The sequence below is a fragment of the Alligator sinensis genome, unplaced genomic scaffold (assembly GCF_000455745.1).
Source record: "Alligator sinensis unplaced genomic scaffold, ASM45574v1 scaffold1322_1, whole genome shotgun sequence".
NCBI classification, from domain to species: domain Eukaryota; kingdom Metazoa; phylum Chordata; order Crocodylia; family Alligatoridae; genus Alligator; species Alligator sinensis.
Genome location: NW_005842116.1, coordinates 515,366 through 536,771, shown reverse-complemented (window position 1 = coordinate 536,771; position 21,406 = coordinate 515,366). Strand labels below are relative to the sequence as shown.

At 49.8% G+C, this 21,406-nt stretch overlaps 1 protein-coding gene across 9 annotated transcripts in view; it reads left to right on the top strand.

Annotated features, from left to right (window-relative positions):
• Positions 1-21,400, top strand: part of IKBKE (inhibitor of nuclear factor kappa B kinase subunit epsilon) — a 30,518-nt gene extending 9,118 nt beyond the window's left edge. For 8 of the 9 annotated variants that reach the window (XM_025205491.1, XM_025205486.1, XM_025205487.1 and 5 more), the window contains 19 exons: positions 1,495-1,635; positions 2,248-2,377; positions 2,742-2,923; positions 3,525-3,685; positions 4,951-5,061; positions 6,388-6,567; positions 7,217-7,413; positions 7,814-7,878; positions 7,976-8,067; positions 8,804-8,905; positions 11,038-11,113; positions 11,251-11,363; positions 12,994-13,070; positions 14,359-14,398; positions 15,313-15,414; positions 17,499-17,595; positions 18,588-18,867; positions 19,671-19,742; positions 20,742-21,400. In XM_025205491.1, coding sequence (XP_025061276.1) covers positions 1,495-1,635; positions 2,248-2,377; positions 2,742-2,923; positions 3,525-3,685; positions 4,951-5,061; positions 6,388-6,567; positions 7,217-7,413; positions 7,814-7,878; positions 7,976-8,067; positions 8,804-8,905; positions 11,038-11,113; positions 11,251-11,363; positions 12,994-13,070; positions 14,359-14,398; positions 15,313-15,414; positions 17,499-17,595; positions 18,588-18,867; positions 19,671-19,696 — 2,172 coding nt within the window. In that variant the 3' untranslated portion in view covers positions 19,697-19,742; positions 20,742-21,400. The remainder of the gene's footprint in view (positions 1-1,494; positions 1,636-2,247; positions 2,378-2,741; positions 2,924-3,524; positions 3,686-4,950; positions 5,062-6,387; positions 6,568-7,216; positions 7,414-7,813; positions 7,879-7,975; positions 8,068-8,803; positions 8,906-11,037; positions 11,114-11,250; positions 11,364-12,993; positions 13,071-14,358; positions 14,399-15,312; positions 15,415-17,498; positions 17,596-18,587; positions 18,868-19,670; positions 19,743-20,741) is intronic. The other variant, XM_025205493.1, reaches the window with a different exon arrangement.
• Positions 21,401-21,406: the final 6 nt, after the last annotated feature.

Here is a 21,406-nt window from a genome sequence, read left to right as displayed (position 1 = left end):
TTCTCTTGGTCTGGGGCCCTGTTGCGGCCATCTCTTCAGGTCTCAGGGGCCAGCGACCAAGACTATGCAGATAGTTCTGCATTCGCACTGTAGATCATGGCTTTACAGCCCCTGCGCTGCACTTGCAATGAGCAGCCTTTCTCAACCTGGGAATACCAGCTGCAGGATCATCGAGGGCAGCTGCTGTTTATCCGATCCAGGCCATTTTCCCTTTCGACGCTGCCTTGGCCAGGCCTTCCAAGACTTGGGGTTATGGGTCGGGGTTTTCTAAATGCTGTGGCAGATTTCTGCTCCGAGTCTAAACTCCCCCCGACCTCGGTGGGGAGGAGTTGGTGCCTGCTGAGCGCTTTTGAAACCTCCCCACAGTCATTTGCACGTTGCATGCACACGCCGCGTGTTGTGTGATATTATCCCACTGGGATAGAAAGGGACAATTATCGGTTTCTCTCCTCTTTGAAGGTTTGAGTTGGCCCTGCTCAGAACCGGGCCTTAGAAAGGAGACTCGGTTTCTGTGTTGATTTAGAAACCGCTAAATCTCATGGGGAAAGTGAGGGGAGGATGGAAAGGGGGTGACACAATTGGACCTAGCTAGCAATTCCTTTCCAGCTTTGAGTAAATGCATCCCTAATGGTGCCTTTTATCTCTGCTTGTGCTGAACGCTGCCCAGGCTTCACCGCCGGAGAATGCAGGCCCCGCTGTACATGAACACTTACCTGGCAGGGGAAACACCATGTATCTGGGTCTATGAAGGCAGTTTTTCTTTAAGCATTCCCAGGGATAACTCTTCTTCTGGCCTGGTTTAGTATCTGCCAAGGTGCTGGGGCTTTATGGAAATGGGAGGCTCCTTCCTAACTTGCTTCTGTGGCCATATGGCTGAGGGCAGGTGAAACTTGGGGGCATCCGAACCTCGAGCCTCCGGGCTTGGGCCTGCACGTAGGATGCCTGCCAAAAGACTTTGGAAATATCTGAAGCCCCTGGTAGGAGTGGAAGATGTTTGCCGGTTGCAGGGCCACATACGTTTCTGGACTGACTCACGGATTTGGACTTGATTGGGCTGATTTGGCCTGGGACATGAAAAATGTATTTAAAAAAAAAAAAAAAGTTGGAGAGTAAGTTATGGATTGGATGTAGTCTGTAAAGGGAGCAAAAATATCATCTACGTTTTTGCTTTCAGAACTGGGGCAAACTAACCCTCACCGAGCAAAGGGATGAGGGCACCAGGCAGGGGTATGAGCCCAGTGGGCCATGGGGAAGTGCTGGATCCTGGAGGGGAACATTTTCAGGAGGGCACAGAGGGATGCTTGACTCACTCTGGGGGCCAGGTCTCGATCTCCCCTCTCCTCCTCTGGACTCATTTTCCTGGAGGTTTGCAAGCCCACTGGGGTGACTGCCAGGCTGCGTGGCTCTGCCCAGGAACAAGGGCCAGGGGAAGGGAGGATGGTGGCGTACTTGCCATGGTCTGGTCAGACACTCGCTCCCATTTTTCGTGGCCAGAAATCGGGAGAGCTGGTTGCTGTGAAAGTCTTCAATAATGCCAGCTACATGAGACCCCAAGAGGTTCAGCTGAGAGAGTTCGAGGTGCTGAGGAAATTAAATCATAAGAACATCGTCAAACTGTTCGCGATTGAAGAGGCCGTAAGTGTGTCCTCATGCCTAAATGGGGGCGACGTGGCTTTGCAGCACGTGGCACTGGCCTGGGCCAGCTCACGCTGAATAAGTCGTCTCATTGCCGCTTCTCCCCACCCCAACTCTCCCCGCTGTTTCATCCCGAGACCCCTTGCAACTGGCACCTGTGCAACCTAGGAGGGGCGGTCCAGACTGGGAAACAGGCTTAAAGCGCTGAAGTGGCTCACTAAAGCCCAGAGACCAGCTGAGCAGTGCAGCGAGGAATAGGACCCACGTGTCCTGGCTGCTATCCTGGTGCTGCAACCATTGGCTCTGCTGCTTCCCTCTCCCAGTGAATGAGGCTAGATTAGCCCATTCAACAGATCCCTTTTTCAGAGTTGTGATGCATTATGTTGTGTCCAATGTAGGTGTTAGAGCTACCTTTCCAGCCCGTGTGCTCCAACGCGGCTGTCTGTTCCATCTGATGGGAAGAGCCCAGTAGACATGACGGACAAGGAAGGGACCCCAGTGACTGGGAGGGGTGTGGGGCACGGCTGCCCACGCAAGAACTCTTGCACAGTGGGTTGCTGCCATAGGATCCTGCTGATGGCTCTTCTCTCTTGCCTCTGTCCCCAAACGCAGGGAAGCAGCAAGCAGAAGGTGCTGGTGATGGAGTACTGCTCAAGCGGGAGCTTGCTGAATATGTTGGAAGATCCAGAAAACGCCTTTGGCTTGTCTGAGGCCGAGTTCCTCATCGTGCTGAACTGTGTCGGTGAGTCTCGGAGCTGTTAGCTCGGGCATCGCCAACAGGAAAAAGCAATAAACTTGCACTTGGAAAAATTAACTTATGGGGTTATGAATGGGCAGTGCTTTCACAGCCCTGGCTTGAAAGCCCCGGTCTGCCAGTTCAGAGGTAGCTGGGTGTGCTGCACAAGAGCTGTTGTTGGGCTGACCCTGTCAGCAGCATCACCCTGCGCTCCTCCGCAGAGATGCTTGAATTTTGACAAGGCACTTGGCCTCACCGTGCCTGAACGCCGAGCCAAGAGTCTTTGCGCTCCCCAGTTTCTAGTTTGCGCCACCTCGGAGAAGCTGATCACATAGTAGACAAAAGCTTAGTCTCCCTGTTGCGTTCGTAGTGGCCGGCATGAACCACCTGCGGGAGAATGGCATCGTCCACAGAGACATCAAGCCGGGAAACATCATGCGGCTGATGGGGGAAGATGGGCAGAGTGTCTACAAGCTCACGGACTTTGGGGCTGCTCGGGAGCTGGACGACGACGAGAAGTTTGTGTCTGTCTACGGAACAGAAGAGTATCTTGTGAGTCCGACCGGACGCCGGGAGGGGAATGAGGAGGCATGTGGGAAGGAAGCGTTGTTCCTGGTAACATAAGTGAGTTAGAGCAGTAGAAGCATTGGCTGATGTTGTCTTAAGCATATAAAACAATCACGGCACCTCGCTTCCATGCAGCACTTTCCAGCCTTGGATATTGGGAGGCTTCCCAGGGGAGACCAGCATTGCTGACGGGGAGATAAGCACAGAGGAGCAGCAGCTCAGTCTCCACAACCTGCCAGGTCTACGGGAGAGGGGGGAAGAGAATCCAGGCCCTTGAGTCCCAGTGCGGTGCTCCATCCATGCCGAATCGTGGGCCCCCTCTCTGTCTCCCTGTATTTTGATTGCAGAAATTCCTTTCCTGGTTCACTTTCTGTAGCCAAGAAAAGCAGAGAGTGATTTATGGTGCCTCAAATTCTTGGATCCCAATGGAAAAAGGCCCCATTCTCAGCATGCTGTGAAAGACGGGGCCCTTTTTGACCCCTTGGGTAGGACACCCATTGTTACTAGCCAGTTCTGAAACCTGGGCCCCCACTGTTGATCAAAGTGGATTCACTTACGCTGCCTTTCCTCTGCTTCATCCCACTAGCATCCAGACATGTATGAACGAGCAGTTCTGAGAAAACCCCAGCAAAAGGCTTATGGGGTGACTGTAGATCTGTGGAGTATCGGGGTGACCTTTTACCACGCTGCCGCAGGCAGCCTCCCCTTCATCCCTTTCGGAGGACCTCGCAGAAACAAAGAAATCATGTAGGTCGATCTGTTGAGAGGGCAGGGCCCGAGGGGGCTTTCTGCCTCCTGCCTGGGGTAAATGTAGTTGTGCCTCAACTTGAGGAGCGTGGCGTGGACAAGCGCTCGGGAACCAGCTTGTGTGTTTAGTGTAACTCTAACAACGCCCCCCCCTCCTGCTGCTAATGTGGTGCTGTGCCTGCGCACCTCGCTCCGGTTCTGCCGCGTCTCCTGCCCTGAGGACACCTCGCAGCTCTGCCAGCGCCTCCCAGTCCGTGAATCTTTTTCCTAGTCCTGGCTTTGTCCCTGGTTTTGTTTTGGCCTCGGATACCTGCCAATACCTGTGGCACAGGCCTGCCATTTTAGCTACACGCCCTGCGCTGTGCTGCTGTTACCAATGTGGAATTGACTGTTCAGCATTATTCACCTTAGCTCATTTATAACTTAAGGCCATAAGCTAAGGCCTCCCAGAACCAAACAGAAGGCAACATTTTTGGGTGCTGAAGATTTTGCTGGACCTGCTCTCTCTTGGCAGTCCCCACCATTGACCATCTTTGCCATATCCCCATAGCACTGGGTGGTCAGACACCTAGGCCTCCAGAGGCGCCTAGTCAAGGAGCACGTTGGTATTGAGTGGGCCCCATGTAGAGTAAGCCCATCGCGGGATCTGGTGGAGGAATGCGGCAGAGCTGCCATCAGCAATCTGCCTCCGCTTATACGAGGCCTTTGTCCTTGAAAGGCATCTCTGTGGCTTTGTGGTTTAACAACTGAACGACAAGGCAGAGCCCGGGTTTTTTAGCTTGAAACTTTCATGCTGTTTCTTTAACTATTTTCCTTCCCTCCCCCCACACGTATTTTGATGGCAACCTTGCGGGGGTTTCTTTTCAGCAGCTGCCTTTCATTGGGTTTTCACTTGTTTGGGGCAGTTGTTCTGGACCGCGTCTTGCAAAAGCAGACGACAAATTTGTAGTGCCAAGTTGCAGATGCAGACAGGTCCATGCGAGTGGGACTGTAGCTGCCTCGTTAGCATGCCCGGCCTCTTGCTTGTGCTAATCGGCTTGGTTGTCCATGCACGATGTGGGTGTCTCTTTGTTTTTGATTGCAAGTCTGGTTCTCTAGATGGAAATTCCTCCCTGGAAAGTCTGGCTTTCTCCTCCGCTGATCCATGCTACACCCTGGCTCTGCCCCCTGGGCATTAACCATTGCAGTTGCCGAGCCGGGCAACAGGAACGCACAAGGTGGCCCATTTGCCCAAATGAAGATACATGTAATTTTGTTTTTGATAGGTATAAAATAACAACCCAGAAACCTTCTGGAGCAATCTCAGGTGTCCAGAGGCAGGAGAACGGGGCCATCGAGTGGAGTTACGAGCTGCCTGTCACGTGCCGACTCTCTGTGTGAGTATTTGAGGAGATGGAGTCAGGGCTTCAGTGGAAAGACATGTAGCCTCTCCTTTCTAAGAGCCCCTCCTGTTCTTGATGGATAAAATCAAACCCGCCAGTGACTTAGGCACAGAAATTCTGTCTTGTATCAGAGAAAAGCATCTGATTATGGCCTGCTCTCAAGATACCCAATTCAAGGGGGTGTAGGTATGCTACCCACACCTTTCCCCTAGTCTTGCTCCTTTCATAGTGCCTTCCAGAGGGAAGAATGAAATTAAACTACCACAAATAAGACATGAAATAAGTATGTGTGCTGAGAGAGCTCTCCAAGCTGTCCCTTGGAGAGTGTAGTTGGTCTTGGGTAGCATAACTCTCCGCTTCCTCAGTGCATCTTCCCTTCTGTGCCTTGATCTAAATTTGAGCATGTCCCAGCATTGAGCACCCGGAGTGGTTAGACTGGTTGGGAATTTTCTTACGTGACATTTTTTTTTTTCCTCAATTGATTCACCCAAAGCAAGTTTTATCCGTTAGGAAAAATGTCTCAATTCTTGGGGGGAAGGGATGTGCCCTAACCACTTGGCTATCGGTGGTTTTGAGGCCTGGCTGTTTGCTTAACCTGGTGCAGAACCCTGCCCTCCCATCCATTTCCAATGCTATAAGGTGAGGCTTCAAGGATACCGAAGAGGTTTATATTCAGTCTCCCTCTTCCTGCCTGTGAGCCTGATCGGTGACTCTGTTTAATCTCAAGCCTTTCAGAGTGGAGATTAGGGAAAACCAGCTCTCTGGGTTCTGGGTTTCATTCGTTTGCAGAGTCCAAACGGTAACGGAGCACGTGGGGACATGCATGTGACAAGCCCATGGATGTGGGATGACCAATGTCTGGGGCTGTGGTGAGCACACTGAGTGAATCCCTCATGACAGAGCACGAGCTACAGATTGCGGCAGGCTCATCTTGGGGAAACTTTTCAGCTGTGTCAGAAAGTGTAGAGCAAATGTTGCACAATTGCACAACTTGTTCTTACAAGTCTGGATTCAGCTTCCTTGTACCCTGGCTGGAAGGGATCAGGCCCCTGGCGGGGCATGGTACACATCATCTGCATATGTCAAAACCTTTTCCGAAAAGCGGGTTGTAGCGTCATCTGTGTTTGACAGATGGGCAAACTGGGCAGGGAAGGGGAAATGATTTGCCCAAGGTCACAGGGACATCAGTGGCAGAGCTGGGGAATAGACCCCAGGTCTCCAGTCCAGGGTCCTTTTACTGATTCTTGCTGCCTGCCTTCAACACATACGTGTCTGTTCACACAGGTAAATCTACCTTGTTCATCTTTCCTGCCCATTTAGGGGGCTGAAAAGCCAGCTTGTCCCGATCCTGGCCAACATCCTGGAAGTGGATCAGGAAAAATGCTGGGGCTTCGATCAGTTTTTCGCAGAAACCAGTGACATCCTGCAGAGGATAGTGTTCGATGTCTTCTCCTTGTCACAAGCCACCATGCACCGGGTCTTCATCCACTCCCACAACACGTAAGGGCCCCGTCACCCTGCAGGGAAGGCCTGGTCAGGGGAAGATCTGGGAATGGAGCCCCAACGTCCTGCAGCCCAGCCCAGAGTTTCCCTTAGAGGCTTGTTGCAGAGACTTGAAGGACAGATCCCTGTTCGCTATGCACCTTGGCCAAACCTGCTGGAAAGCCTCTGTGGAAAACAGGGGTGGTGTTCGAGGCCCACGCATCCAAGCCAGGCTCTCTTTGTGGACTCATGTTATCTGGAAGTAGTTTTTCAGTGCTGTCCCCTGCCCTACTACCGCCCTCTCCAGTGGCGGCTGCATTTCAACAGAGGAGGAAGCAATTCTAGGGTGTGTGTTCGGTTTATACTGGGCATGAGCCAACCCTGGTGAGGTCAACGGAAACGCTGCTACTGATTTCCCTGGGTCCTGCGTCGGCCCCACAATGCTTTGAGGTGAAAGGCACCAGGCTGTGCTGGGGCAGTGGGAATATGAGCAAATATATGAAGGTGACCTAACAATGCTGCATGCTCCTAGAAAGCAGCTGCTGGACCTCAGCTGAATTTCCCTTGGTGAATGGCTAAGATTAGGATTTAGGGGGGATGAAAAGATCTTGGGTGCTGATGACTTCATCTCATTTCCCTTCCTCTTTTTTTTTTTTTTTTGTCTCAGTACAAACATATTTTTAGATGCTGTCTTCAGGCAAACAAATACAGCCCCTCACCATCAAGAATACTTTTTTGAAGGTTACCCATATGACTTGGAACCCAACCTCCAAGCCCAAAATTTCTCCAGGACCACGCAAAATAGCCCTCTGACTTTGCTGAGCACTGAAACAGAGGATCCCATAGGAGTGAGATACAGAGATCGTGAGTACAGTTAGCTTTTAGGATGTACCCTTGCATTTCCTGGGCAGCCAGCTGAGTTTTTGTGAGCTAATTTTCCGACTTGCGTATGTCACGTGTATGTTCATGCTTTCAACGCGTGCCCATTAGACGGAGGCTGTGAGTGTTTCTTGTGGATCCTCACTGCAGTGGTGCAGACGATTAGAGCAAAAATCAGTAGAGAGGAAGGGGCCTTTTGTGGCTGGGCAGGGGAGGGTGCAGTGCCCGTGGTTCACCAAAGTGAGCACAAGATGTCAGTGTTGATTCGCTGAACTAAAAGGGCAAGCGAACGTTTCTGCTAATAAAGCGAATGTGGCTGTGGCTGTGGCTGTTGGGGACATGGTCAATTTAGCCATGAAGACCTAAGCACTGTCTCTGCTTTCAGCGGCACACGGCTTCCCAAAGTTTGTCCCGAAGGTTGATGTCATAGCTGACTGCAGCATAGCAAAGGTACGTGTGGGGCTCCTGCTTTGGGCAGACAGAGGGGTTGGACGTGGCGCGCACGAGCTCCCGAGCGCTCAGTGTCGGGGGCTCTTTTGCATTCCAGGGTGTCCTCGGTGCAGTTCACCAGACGCTGAGGATAGCCCGGTCGCTTCTGAAATGTCAAGAGTTTATCCTGAGGGGGCTCCACTGTGTGATGTAAGTGCGTACCTACAGGCAGTCTGTGAAGGGCAGTGGGAGCCATTTGGTTTCTTTTGCCTTTGTGTAGTCACTCTTATATTTGAGAACAGCAGCACTTAAATGCATGCAGCCAGCAGGATACTCCAGACACGTTCCAAGCCCTGCAGAGCCGCTGTGTAGGCACCAAGGCTTTGCAACATCAGTCAAGTGTGTGTGTAATGTTACATGTCGGACAGAAAGCAATTAAAGCTCTTCTTTCAGCTGTAGGGACTGAGGGTGGGGGCAGGGGTGGGGCGAGGGTTGGACCCACCTGAATACTTTTACCTACAGAGTTTTATTCCAGTGGCATTTCAAATGGCATCTCAGGCGCTGTGTTCTCACGGCCGGTTCCTGTCGGGTCAAAAGTTCTCAGTTTACTTCTGGGCACGCTAATGAATATCCCAGTGTTAAAGCGCTGGTGTAAGATCTTACCTATTTGGGCTTTCGGCTATCTGGGGAGGGACTGACTCTCCCTATAGGTATATACAGCACACCAGGCCTCAGTATCAGGTAGATGAGAACTATGCTCTAACAAGCACTTTCCACCCCTGGTTTTCATGAACAGTGAAAGGAAACCATCAGGCATACGTTTGACACGGTAGATTGGTCAGAGGGAAGTTCAAATGCATTACACAGACTAGCTCTGTAGAAAATGTGGAGGAGATGAGGCTGCTAAAGGAAAAGCTGCCCAACCCCGAATTCTGTCTCTTGGCAGCGAGAGCCTCAAATCTGAGTGCTCAAAGTTTCTGGAGAGGAAGGAAACAGCCGTTTTGATGCTGACCTGCTTGCAGCATACCAACGAGAAGACCCTGATGGTGTAAGTGTTGCTTTACTGCTGTCGGTTTTGTGGCAATGAAGAGCACAGGCCCTTGTCCAGAGCTCTCATACGTGCGAGCCTTGCTCTGAGCTACGCAAGGTGACACGGTGGGTGAGGAGTTCACACCATTTCTCTTTGCAGATCCGGTCTTTGCCACGGGAGCTCACAGAGTGGCTGTTGTAGTTGTCAGTGTATTAGGAATTAGGGGTGGGAATTTGAGAGAGCATCTTGGTGTCTTCAGAACACAAGTGCTGCTGGAGGTTGCTGGGATTTGTGCTTTTCAGGCATTTTTAAAGGGCTTTTATAAAACTCAGCTGGAAGCCCCCAGGCCCTGGAGTGGGGAGTCTCTCCTGTGACCCCTTATTAATGTATTGACCCAAAGGCTGCGCTCTTTTATGACTCTTCTGTCATGAGTTTTCCACCTTTTGTACTGAGAGATGCACTGCTCCCATGTGTGGGAGAGATTTGTTGGGGGCGTCTCAATGGTGCAGCAGGTCTGGGTGGAAGGTACCAGCCTCTCTAAACCCTAGGAGGGTGAGCAGGCCCTGCCAAGACCGCAACAAACGGCCCATTGGACAAACAAATGAAGAGGGAGGGATGGGGTCAAAACACAAGATCCCAGGGGTTGCTGAGCAGGGAACTCAGCTGCCAGCCTTGAAGAGCGCGAGATCTTTTATTATACCCAGAGCGAGCATGGCGGAGACAGTAAACAGTGCAATCATATCACTGCAGTCCCTGGCTAACGTGCCTTCCTCTCAGATGCTCCGAGTGATTCAGTCCCTGGCTCATTTGATCCTGGTCCTCTGTGCTGAGATCACCAAAACTGCTGCTGCTGGCTGGCAGTGTGCCTGGCAGTCCACACAGGACTGGATCCAGTCATTCTGCGAGGCAGCCTTTGGCAGTGGTCTCTTATGACAGAGATTTCATTGCCTGGGACGCAGGAGATGGGGGTTATATACCCAGCTCTGCCACTAGACTGCATAATTATATTCCCTAAGTGGATGACTATGGTCTTGCTTTGTGCAGGTGGATCTTGTCAGCTTCTGCTAGTTGCTTGTAGCCATCATACCCCAGAATATGGAGGTGCAGTGGAAGGGAGACCCAGAGCTGGAAAGCAGAAAGGTTGTCCTCGTCCATAGAGGGTGGGCAGGAATGAGCGAACTGGGCGGTAGTTTGTTCATTTTTTCCACCCTTTTGCTTCAATTTTTAATTCTTCGTCTCCAGTTTCATACGAGCCTGCAGTTCCTGCTGCCTGGCTGCTGCTCTGGGATCTTCCAGACTGAATATTACAGGGTACAGCTAACGTATCTTAGCCACAGACATGAAGTCAGAGAGAGAAAGCAGAAACCAGTGCCGCAGTCTCTGTCTTGGTGCACGTGGAAAAGAGAAGCCTTCCCCTTCATTATCAACAAAATAAGCACTGCCATTACCATTAGTGTAATCCCCAGGGTGAGGCTTGTCGGACCAGGGCGGGCTCTTCCCAAGCGGGTGCGTGGGATCCCAGAGCCCCCGTCTTTTAGAACCCGACTGTGCAAAGCCCTGGGGAGTCTCTTGTGAGGAGCTCTTCTGCATTGGCTGTGAGGGTTGGACCAGGATGACTTAATGGGTTTCTGCCATCTCTAACTATAGGATTGTAGCCCATTACGGTGCATTTCCACTGAGCAATGCATCCAGCCTGACCACACTATTCATACTGAAGTGTCTTTTATTTCCATTTAAGAGGCTCCATTAATGGAACATTCATCAGAGACCAAATTACAGAGAAGTCTTGTGTGATCCTAATAACTACCAAATGCCTCCATTACTGTTGCTGCCGCTCCAGTGAAATCTAAAACCCACCCTCAGTCATTTTGTTCTTGTCTCTTTGTTCTACCATCTATTTAGTGAAAAATCATTGTGGTTTTTTTTTTTAAATTATTCTTTGAATTGCTGCAAGGCTCATATTTTCAAAGCTGCTAGGGGTGGTTCAGATGCACGATTTCAATTAATTTCAGTAGGAGTTGTATGTCTCGGTCTCCCAGGTGCCTTTGAAGCTTCCAGCCTAACAGCATGGTTTTCCTTTGCCCAGATGATATTTGCCTCTCTGAATCCACACCCTTCTTTAATGAGCTTTGGTTTCCCATCTCTAACAGGTATGAATCTGTATCTGGAAGCAATGGGAACCCAGAGCTGAAGGACCTGGCTGAGGTGAAAGCAAGGCTGCAAACGGTGAGTACAAAGATCCAGGTTTGGGCCTTGGATGGCAGGGCTGAGAGCACCCTGGGGATGGGGTTGGTACCGTCTGTGATTTCGATGGCGGTACCTGACCTGGACCTTTTTCCCCTCCTCCCCGCTTCATCCTCTAGGTCACTGAAGACCTCTTTAGGTACTCTCACAGCATCTCTGAATATCAAGGGACATTGGGTGATATTTTATCTGAGCTGGTAAATCACCGGCAGCAGGCACAAGAAGATAGAAGGTTTGTGGCATAAGCTTTTTTTTAAGTGTCATAACATTTTCATAGGCATCTGTTTGCATAGACGCACACAAATGGACAGCTATAGCTACAGTACATGACCTGCATTTGCATTTGTGCTGATTAACGTTGGTGGTTTACTGTATATACCATTGTGGTAGGCTGTCAGTATGCCGCTACTTTGCACTTAAGCGCAAAGCAATTCATATTAATCGTGGTGCGATCAGTAATCCTGATCGCAGCACTTCAGCATTTCCTTTTGTGAGCATCTCGGCACTTTACCAAAGTGTCATCCCTTAGACTTGTGGTGGGGGGCGTTAAAACGTTAAAAACTACCACCACATCTCTCAGCAGGGCTTTTGCATTCCTCACCGGTTCTCCCCCCGCTCCCTAAAGGGGGAAAGGAGTTGGTGACAGAACTGAGATTAGATCCCAGGACTTGTGGGCTCCCAGTCCTGAGCCCTACTCACTGGTCTGTGCTGCCTTTTAACCTTGCTCCTCTTGCTGATGGGCTGACTTAATGCCAGATGCGCTTATATGGAACAAGTTTCCCTTTCTGCTGTGAGAACAATTCAATCTCGACTTCCAGCAGAAGCTCGCATCTAAGTGATAGAGCAGTAGGTTGTATTTGGACAGTCAGCTACCAGGCTCTCTGGTGGCACTTGATCATAAGGATGCTTTATCTTTATTACCTAATGCTTGCATTGAGGCTGCCAGTTCATTGGATTATAGAGCGCTAGGGACTGTCTTCTGGTATTCATAAAGCCAGGGCCTGAGTTTTTCTCGAGGAGGTGGAGCCATCAGAAACGATTGCACCCAGAAGCCTGTGTGTTTCCAGGTACTTGCTGTTTATTCTGAGACTAGTTTACAATGCAGCTTCGTTTTTGTAGAGCTTCTGTCACGCGAAGTGTCACACAGTTCTTGGCGGGTGAATCCAATAATAAGTGAAAGGCAGACCGTGAGGTTGGGAGGGAAGCAGCTCTGAGGTGCATGGAGCAAAGGAAGCTACTCCAAGCAAATGAATTAACAGCTATAGCACCCAGGCGGCGGCGGGGGAGGACTGGGCAGAAGGCCAGACCTAAAAAGGAGCAAGGCTGTAGGTGGCAATGAGGTCAGCAGGAGACTGTGGGGGCTGTGTGGGGGGCAGTGAGGCCGCTGGAGCAGGACTCTGGGGAGGTTTGACAACCAAGCTGTTTTCTTGGACACGAGGCCCTAAATACCCATTGCTTCATGACTCAGTTTGAGGTTTTCTACTCAGGCGCCCATTGCAGGTCGCTGAGCCCTGCTGAAGTGGGAGTGATCCCTAGCACCTGGGATCTGTAGATCTCCAAGTGCCTTACAAAAGGGATGGGGGGGTCGTACCCATACCCCTTTTTTACAACTGGGAAAGCTGAAACGTGGATAAGACAAGTGACTTGACCAAGGTAATCAGCCAGAGCAGTGGCAGAGCTGGGAAGGCAGTACAGGCCTGATAAGTCCCAGCCTAGCGCTGTCTCGTAGGCCACACCACCTTTCCAGCGTCAGAGAAATAGGTTTCTGCAGGCTTCGCCCCTCTTTTGCAGCGGGGTTTCACTGGACACTTGCTTTCCATCCCAATGTGCCTCATGCCCAGCTTCCCACCTTGACTCCACAGCATCCGGCAGATGGAGTGCTGCCTTGAGAAGATGCAGCTCATACACAAGCAGTTCAAGAAGGCCAGGGCGTGCATGCGTAAGTAGCTCACGTTTGCAGTATCACATTTCACACGGCTCCGGGGCAGCCGCGCAGCGAAATAACAGAAAAGCAGCATGTCCATCCAGTGCGAAGCAAGACCATGACCCGCTCGTCCTCAGCGGATTTACCTGGAAGATGCACCAACTGGATTCAGTTCTTAGCAGCTCTGTCTGTCTACACTTAGGGGATGTCTCTACGTTCATTAGTAGCTATAGAAGAGAACAACAGTCAGGGGTGCTAAACCAATGATGGTGGATGCCAGGGAGGGTCTGACAATGGACAGATCATTTTAGATGCACCCAGTTCAGTGCTCTCCCTTAAAGCATCCACTCCTGCTACTGTTGGGCACAGCGTACTGGGCTAGATGGTCCTGGGTCTGACCCAGTACTTAGGTTCTTGTCTCCTCCCTGGCTGACGCCGGGGCAAATCTATGCAGACTAGACTGCACCATTTATACAGCACTTTGCCTTGATTCGTGCAGGTCTAATCCTCCTCATAACCCTGTGAGGAAGGTAAAGGATGCGATTTCCATTTTGCAGGCAAAGGTGACAAGTTAATCTTTGCATCAGTTTGCTGGCATAACGGTATTAAGGGGGGGAAAAATACCGTGCCCTTAACTGACACAGCGGTGGTAGCCTTAGTGTAGACGCACAGAGCTGCATCTACTAGCACAGTGCAATGCTGTGCAGACATACCTGGGAGACCTCTAAATGAGCGACCTTGGATACTAGACCAGTGCAGCCACGTTAGCACTGCGCTCCACTTGGACTAATGCATCCTGCTTCTTGTTTAGAGCTAGGTCAAGGCATGTCTGCACTGTACTGTGCAGTGGGTCGCTCTTGGGGCACAGATTAAAGCTTACAGATTTTCAGCTCCCCATTTTAGGTGCCCTCTTCTATGCCACGCTGCCTCTTTCTTAAATGATACAGGCCTAGTGTTTGGAAAGTCAGAGTGCTGAAGGAAAATGGAGCCAGCCTGTGATTTGTTCTTGCTGGTGAGTGAGGACTATGTATGATAGCTGATCTTCTGTGTGTTACTGCTGCCCATATGGTGGCAGGATAGCTGGGCTTTTGAAAGGGGTCTCAGGGAATCAGGCATCTAACTCCTACTGACTTGAGCTCTGTTGGAAAATCCCAGCTGTATCATTCTTCCTGAGTGATGCCTTACGGTGCTGTGATATAGCTGGGCGTCTTTATTGCTTCCATTTATCAGCCCGTGAGTGAAGAAGCTCCGGATACATTTTCCTGGCAAGTTACCAGTGTACATGCATTTTTTTTTTTCCTAGGGCTGGCCTATAATGAGGAACAAATACACAAACTGGATAAGTAAGTAAATAGCCCCCTTGTTTCCAGCGTCTGAAACACCTGCTTGTGGTTAAGAGGCTGGCTGGATGTTTGGCATTTCTGTTTGCATCCAAGAGGGGTTTTAAATGCTCTTTATCGGTGGTATGAGTGTCTGGCCTGTAAATGATTTCCGTGTCAATCGGGTTATCAATCCAGGCTCTTTCACAGTAGCTGTCTTTAGGTTACAGACGAGAAGGTGCAAGGAGCCCCAGTGTGAATGTGTTGAGGTGTAAGATCTTTGGGGCGGGGACTGGTTTGTTGTTTTTTTCTTTAATTATGTGCATGTACAATGCTTGCTATAATGGGCTCGATCCCTACTGTGCTCTTGAGAGCTTTCACGGTACTGACAAATGATAATGGACAATAATGGCATAAACTGACCACAGTAACCCCAAGGATACAGTGTCTGTGCTATGCACAGAGATCCCAATTCAGGGGCATTGCTAAGCTTATGCTCGACTTACAGTGGGACTTAGATGCCTAAATGGCATTTGTGCCTTTAAAGTCTCCACTGAAATCTCATTGAAACCTAGGGGCCTTCGACATGCCTGAAGTTGAGCACGTTTTTAAATGCTTGCCTAGAACAGCAGAATTTAACCCTCTATTGATTTTTATCCTAACAAAGCCAGGGGCACGCACATTAGACTTGACTTGAAATCTGAGGTTTTCAGCAGTGCTGGAGGCATTGAAACGCACAAGCTGTGTTGGTTTCAGTGACTTGTGCTCCTAAATATAGAAGGCATGAGGGGAAAATCTCCCTTGTATGCCATTTTTCCTATAACGTGTTGTCTGTCTGTTGCTGCACCCTCAACCCTTGTGTTACCTGAACATGGTTTATTATAGGGAAATACCATTCACTCCCTTCTTCCTCCTCTTCTTTCTCCCGACATCTTTAGGTTGAATCTAGGACATCTAGCAAGAAAAGTTATATCAATTTTCCAGGATGATTGCGTACAGAAATATCAAGATGTCCTGGGTGGTCATGGAAACAGAATGAGGTAATAGCCGGGATCAATAAACCAGCCTTTCTTCAGTCGTATCCCTGGGTTTTATACAAGGTGCCTGGATTCTGAATGTCCGTGGCAAGCTACGTGGCATTTTCCGTGATGCGGACGGAGATGAACGCTTACCCCAGGGTGACTTAGGTAGGTTTTATAGCGATGTAAATGATACCAGAGTGAGGCATAGACAGAGTTGCAGCTCTCCCAGGCTAGCTGTGCTCAGCAGGAGACTCTTTTTGTGCCTTGCCAGCAGGCATGTGGCAAGTAATATCTGTTTGCCTTCAGCAAATGACTCCCAGGGATGCATGCATGCAGACAGCTTGCTCTTGGGGAGTTTTACTCCTGCACCAGCCTCCCCGGACACACCAGGAACAGGCCTATCCACAGCCACGGGGCTATGCCTGTGTTTGAAGCTAAGCCTGCACCTAAGTCTTTACAGGTTTCACTTCCAATAATGCAAAGCACAGGACCAAGGTGCAACACTGGGGGAGAGGAAAGGGAAATTCATTCTCTGTCTTTGAAGCAAGCGAGTAGTTGGAGCAGAGAAGAGGACTGATATCGATGACCCTGCTCCTGCCACTTCAGGATGGGGCAGCATTAAAAGAAATCCAGCCAACCATCCCACCCAAAGCCAACCATCATCACCTTCACTGCACTGCAGAAGGTCCATTTCTTTATTCAGCGATCGGGAGGGTTCATGGCATCAGGCTGAAACTGCCGTTAAGACAGAGATCCACTTACAAGGAATGACTCTATGCTAAAGGGTATTTGGGGAATAATGCAAAGAACAAATGGCTGTGTGTGACCGAAGGCCACATACTGGCTTATTAGAGTAAAAAAGTGTCATTTAGGAGAAGCAGTTGTTGCAGAGATAGGACTTCAACTGCAGAGTAAAGTAAAGTAGAGCATCTCCCCCCACCCTCAAGACCTAAATGTGGATTTTTTTTAATAGCCTTTTAGTATTAAAATTTGTCTGGGGCTTGGCTTGGGCATCCAGGATGCAGTAGACTCACAGAAAATGAGGGTTGGAAGGCATCCCAGGAGGTCACATAGTCCAATCCCTTGCTCAAAACAGGACCAGCCCCAACTACATCATCCCAGCCAGCAGAGCTTCATGAGATTTGTTGTTCAGGGAACCTGTAGGCCAAGGCTTCATTAGTGGAACTAGTCTGTTGGAGGTGGACCTCAAAGAGCATAGGACAGCATGCATAGGTGCGAGAGTCTGCCTTGGTGTCCCGTCTTGCTGTCTGTCCGATTCACTTCACTGTTGTGAAGTCTGTTGTGTCGAACGACTTTGCCTTGCTGCAGTCCTGCAACACAGAAGTGGCTGCATTTCAATGACTGGGAGAGAAAGTCTTGTATTCAACTCCAAGCTAGGATCCATTATTCTTATACTGGTCCCATCTCCCAGTGCCTTCAGTGGGAATTTTCTCCCAGGTCCATCCAGCACGTAAGTTCCAGTTAGGCTTAAGTGTACAAAACTGGAAGTTGTGTAATGGTGTCTTAAAAATACCTGAAGGGTATTTTTGTGTGTGTGTTTCTGCCCTTGCAGGTTTGCTGTTTTGAGGATGGAGAGGTTTTTAATTTTATTTTTCTTTCATTTTTAATTGCCTTGTTTTGAGTTTTGTTCTAGTTAGTGGATTGGGTTTTGTCATGCAATGGGTCTTTTTTTGGCCTTGGAGGTAGACTGCACACTTCAAGTTTGGGTTTTTTTGTTTGTTTTTTGAAGCCAGAACAAAACTGATTACAGCTTCTTTATATAGCAGTGATGTTTCCTCCAAGTCCACTAGATGGCTCCTTTGATCTTGGTCCCATCGCACTGGTCCCTACTGGTTTCTATCCCCCTGCTTACAAGCCTGCCAACAGGTTCTTGACATGAAGCACCCTAATGAAGCTGTTAGTAATGGGCGTGTTTCTGCTGCTGCTTCTGTATATAATGCCATATTCTGGGATCTCAGCACCCTGGGTGTGTGGGCTAGTACTGAGTCTAGTGACCCCGTGCCAATTGCGTGGGGAGAAGAGCCAAAAAATCCCTATTCCTGCCAAATCTTTGACTGGACTTTTTCTGTTTTCCCCAACAGGAAAGTTTGCGAGATAAAAAAACATTTGAAGAAGCTCGACAGTTCCTTGTCAGCAGGCTGCGTGGAGCTGACTGAGTGCTGGGACTGCCTCCATAACGTACAGTGCTTTCTTTAAATCTTATCTGCTTGGGAGTTGAATATCACCCATAGACTGTTTTTAATACAGCTGTTCCCTTGCACTTGTCATCTGCCAAGTGTTCCTGAAGTCTCCCTGGTGCAAGTCGGGTGGTAGCAGTAGTCTCCATTTTACAGGTGGGGAAAAGAGACAGCTCGGAGAAGCGAAGTGAGCGATGCTGTGAAAAGTCAGTGGGATTGAGGGTCCAAAGTCATTTAAGCGTGTTTAAAACTTTGACCCCAAAATGGCTCCCCCAAGGTCGTGTGGTGAGTTGGGAGTTGTGCGCCTGGCACAAAATAGCGCCGTGCAGATACCCGTGCCTGCACCGTGTGTGCTAGCTTCAGGACTAGAAGCAGGGTGATCCTATTTGGGTGGTGATGTGGGCGAACTAATAGGTTGTACAGTAACACAGCAGTGCTGATGCCAGCCTGGGATATGTCTGCACAGTCTAGCAACAGCTAGATCCCCCTTACGCGCCAAGGCTTGGGTTAGAAGGCTGCTATCCCTGCCCTCGTACCACTGGCTTCTGATGCTGTCCCGCCTTACCGCGATTTGTGGAAAATTAGGTTTCAGCTAACAAGCAAAGCAACGATCCAAGGGAGTAGAAGTACTTGGCTTGTATCTCAAACGCTGCCACCATCTGTGATTTCCTGCAGGCACCACCACCTAGGCTGACCGGCACAGCTTCTGCGTGGTTGGGCCTTTTGTTAATACTTTGCTGGATTTCTCTGTAGCTGATGGAGTGTCATGTCCTGATCTCGGATTGAGCTGGGAATGTAGTGCCTCATCTCCCCTGGAAGACTCTGCACCTCGACCCAAGTGCCTTCTGTGTGGCAGCAATAGTTGCTTCATACTGTAGTAAACAGGAAATACCAGGAGTGATGAACATGGGGCTCGGGCTTGTATTTTTAGGATGCTTTATGATGCAGAAACAATGTGTCCTGGTCCATCTGCTGTTCTTACCCTGTTTCCAGGGAGAGGTGCCTGCAACGACCATCATTTCTCCACACGTTGTTCTCCTGCAGCACTTACCCTCCCACATCCCCTTTAAAAGCTCCAGCTTTGAGGGCGGGAGGGGAGTTGAATACATGGCATTGCCCCGAGATGTAGACCTAGGAGCACAGCACATCACCTGCAGCAGCGTCAAGTCTCTTTATCTCTGCAGGCTTTGGACAGGCTGCCACAGAGAGTCCAGGTCCCTTCCGCTCCTCTACCAGTTTACACACAAGACACCGAACAGGGTATGGCACTTAGGTAAGTTTGTAGGAGGCAGCCGGAACAGATTGGGCATCAATGAGAGAGGTCCCTACTGCATCCCTCACGCCAAGGTGGTTCTCTGATGTTCAAAAGGGATAGGCTTGAGACCCAAGCTTCCCCACAGCCTGGCTATGTGTTATGCTGATGCCAGGGACGGGTGCCAGCCCTGTGTGCGTTTGCGGTCGCACTTAATAATTAAGTTCCATTTATAACTGGTTAGTAGATGTCCTAAGCATGTGAATTTTTCATGTGTGTTTTCATATGGTTGTTAGCACATCAGCCAAAGCTGTTTAGACTTGTCAGCGACCTCTACGATTGAGGAGCTAGGAATTAAAATCCCTAGTAACCATTTATTAGCTGTTTATGAACCACTTATACATAGACTGCTCATGTGACTCTTTAAATTCAGGCAGCAGAGCAGAGCTGGGTTGTGCTAAACTGGAGGAGTGAAGGTGTTTTATTTGCATGTGCCCATGTTGTTGGAAGCCCTGGCTGTGATGTGTTTGCAGCTCAGGACATGCAGAGCTAACTTGCTGCCTCCTGCCGGTGTACAGGATTGCGGTGATGAGGGAGGGCTGGGGGTGGGAGGTCCTGTTAGGCTCTCAGAAGAAAGGCAGGGAACTCCAGAGTAGCTGCTTGCTACCCAGAACAACGCGTGGGGAAGCCTGAGAGTTGGGGAGTGCTTTGCCCTCCTTAATCTACTCTGCCAGTTTTCGCTGCCTTCCTGCAGGAAGCTCTCCCCCCAGGCCTCTCAGCAGGAGGAGGCATGTGTCTAAGAGGCTCATTTGTGTCTTGTGCAGAATGCAGGAGCTTCTGGAGCAAATGAAATCAGTAACTTGTGATCTCCAGTTGAACAACAGCATCATTGAACGGTAAGAGAGCGCGACTTCTGTTTGGCAGAGATGCCGATCTGAGCTCGTACTGACCTTCTCCGCCACGTAGGCAGAGCTTAACCTGTTGCCTGGGAGGTGTGTGGGATGGTCTGGCAGGCATTAAACCAGGGGAACAGTGGTGGTGTTGACTAGTACTGCAAGACGAGAAAGCAGTTTTAGGCCTAGGACAGCACCAGGCCAGCCAACAGAGCTGTTCCTTCAGGGATATTGCAATCATACACAGTTCACCCCCGATCTAGCAGCACAAGGAAGTTATTTTCCCTACCGATCATAAATGCCACCCGCCAGTTCACCCTGCTGTTTCAAGCGTGCCTCCTGTGTAACTCGGCGCTGTTACGCAGACCCCGGTTTCCACTGCAGAAGTAGCTCCGTTCTGATGGTGGGTGAAGCGTTTCCTGCTCATAGTGCTCAAACCAGTTTGTACAGACAGTCTAGGTGAGATGCCCTCAGCGATGTCAGGTCAGCACCCTGTTATTAGTGAAAGCACCTGGCACTTTTGTCCGGTCTCCTTCGCGAGGGTCTAAAAGTGATTTACCAATACCGACTAAACCTCTGCCTGCAGGTAGGGAAATGAAGGTAGAACAGATGAAGCGACTTTTGTCGACATCTGCACAGTTGAGTCAGTGAGACAGACGAGCTCTGGAGGCCGACTTCAATCTCCGATTTCTAGACGATGCCATCTTGGCGATCACAGCTGCTTCTGAGTAATAAGAATCCAAAGTGCATTTCAGTCTAGCATTTAAAGGGAGAGGTATTTTTTTAAATCCCAGCCTGGCTTTTAGACCTTATGTTGCCACCTTCAACCTGTCTATGAATGAAGGAGGAAGAGAACAAGTGTTTTTCGGAAATGAGCAGTTTATTTGAAGCTGCGAAGTTTGGCTCCACTTTCAGGATCCACCTCAGAGTTTGGGGGCATGTGAATCCTGGTTGTTTGGTTTGGGCACTTCTACAATAAACCTCTTGATTTTGTTCCTGCAGGTTACGTGGGGTTGCACCCACTCCAGGTGTTTAAGGGAGATGTGGTGGATTTGCAGCTGCTAAAGCAATTACACGAAATCTTTTACATCTCTAACACTTTGGGTCGAGACTGCTGGAGAACTTGAACGTTCGTGTTTATAAGACTATGCTTTATCCTACCTCTGCGCTGCAGCATTTTTGCACAGTTCGTGAACTGGTCTGCAAGCCCCAAACCCTCAAATATACAAGCAATGTCCCTAAAATGGTTAAAATGGGAGCCTCATTCCTTTCCGTTTTCCTTATTGCCCTGGCATCGCTGACTTCATCCCATATCGAGGGGTTCGTGTTCCATAAGACGAAACGGGTGAGGCTGCATATGCCCACACACATTGCATATATACTTCTTCAACACTAGCCCCTTCTGGTGTCAAGCGTGAGCTGCATGCAGGAAGCATGCTGCACTTGATGGACCAAAGACCCGATCCTGTATGGAACGTGTCCAAGTGTGCCAGCCGGGAGATGCAGGATTCAACAGACCCGGCACTGAAGAGGGCTACCCTTTTTTTTGTGCAGCTGCTATCACGTGGGGGCCAGAACACCTGGTTCTGTTTCATTACTTCATTTCCACCCGGGCCATTTGTGTCATGAATGCTGGTGAGTATAAGAAGGGAAGGTTTCTCTTTCCC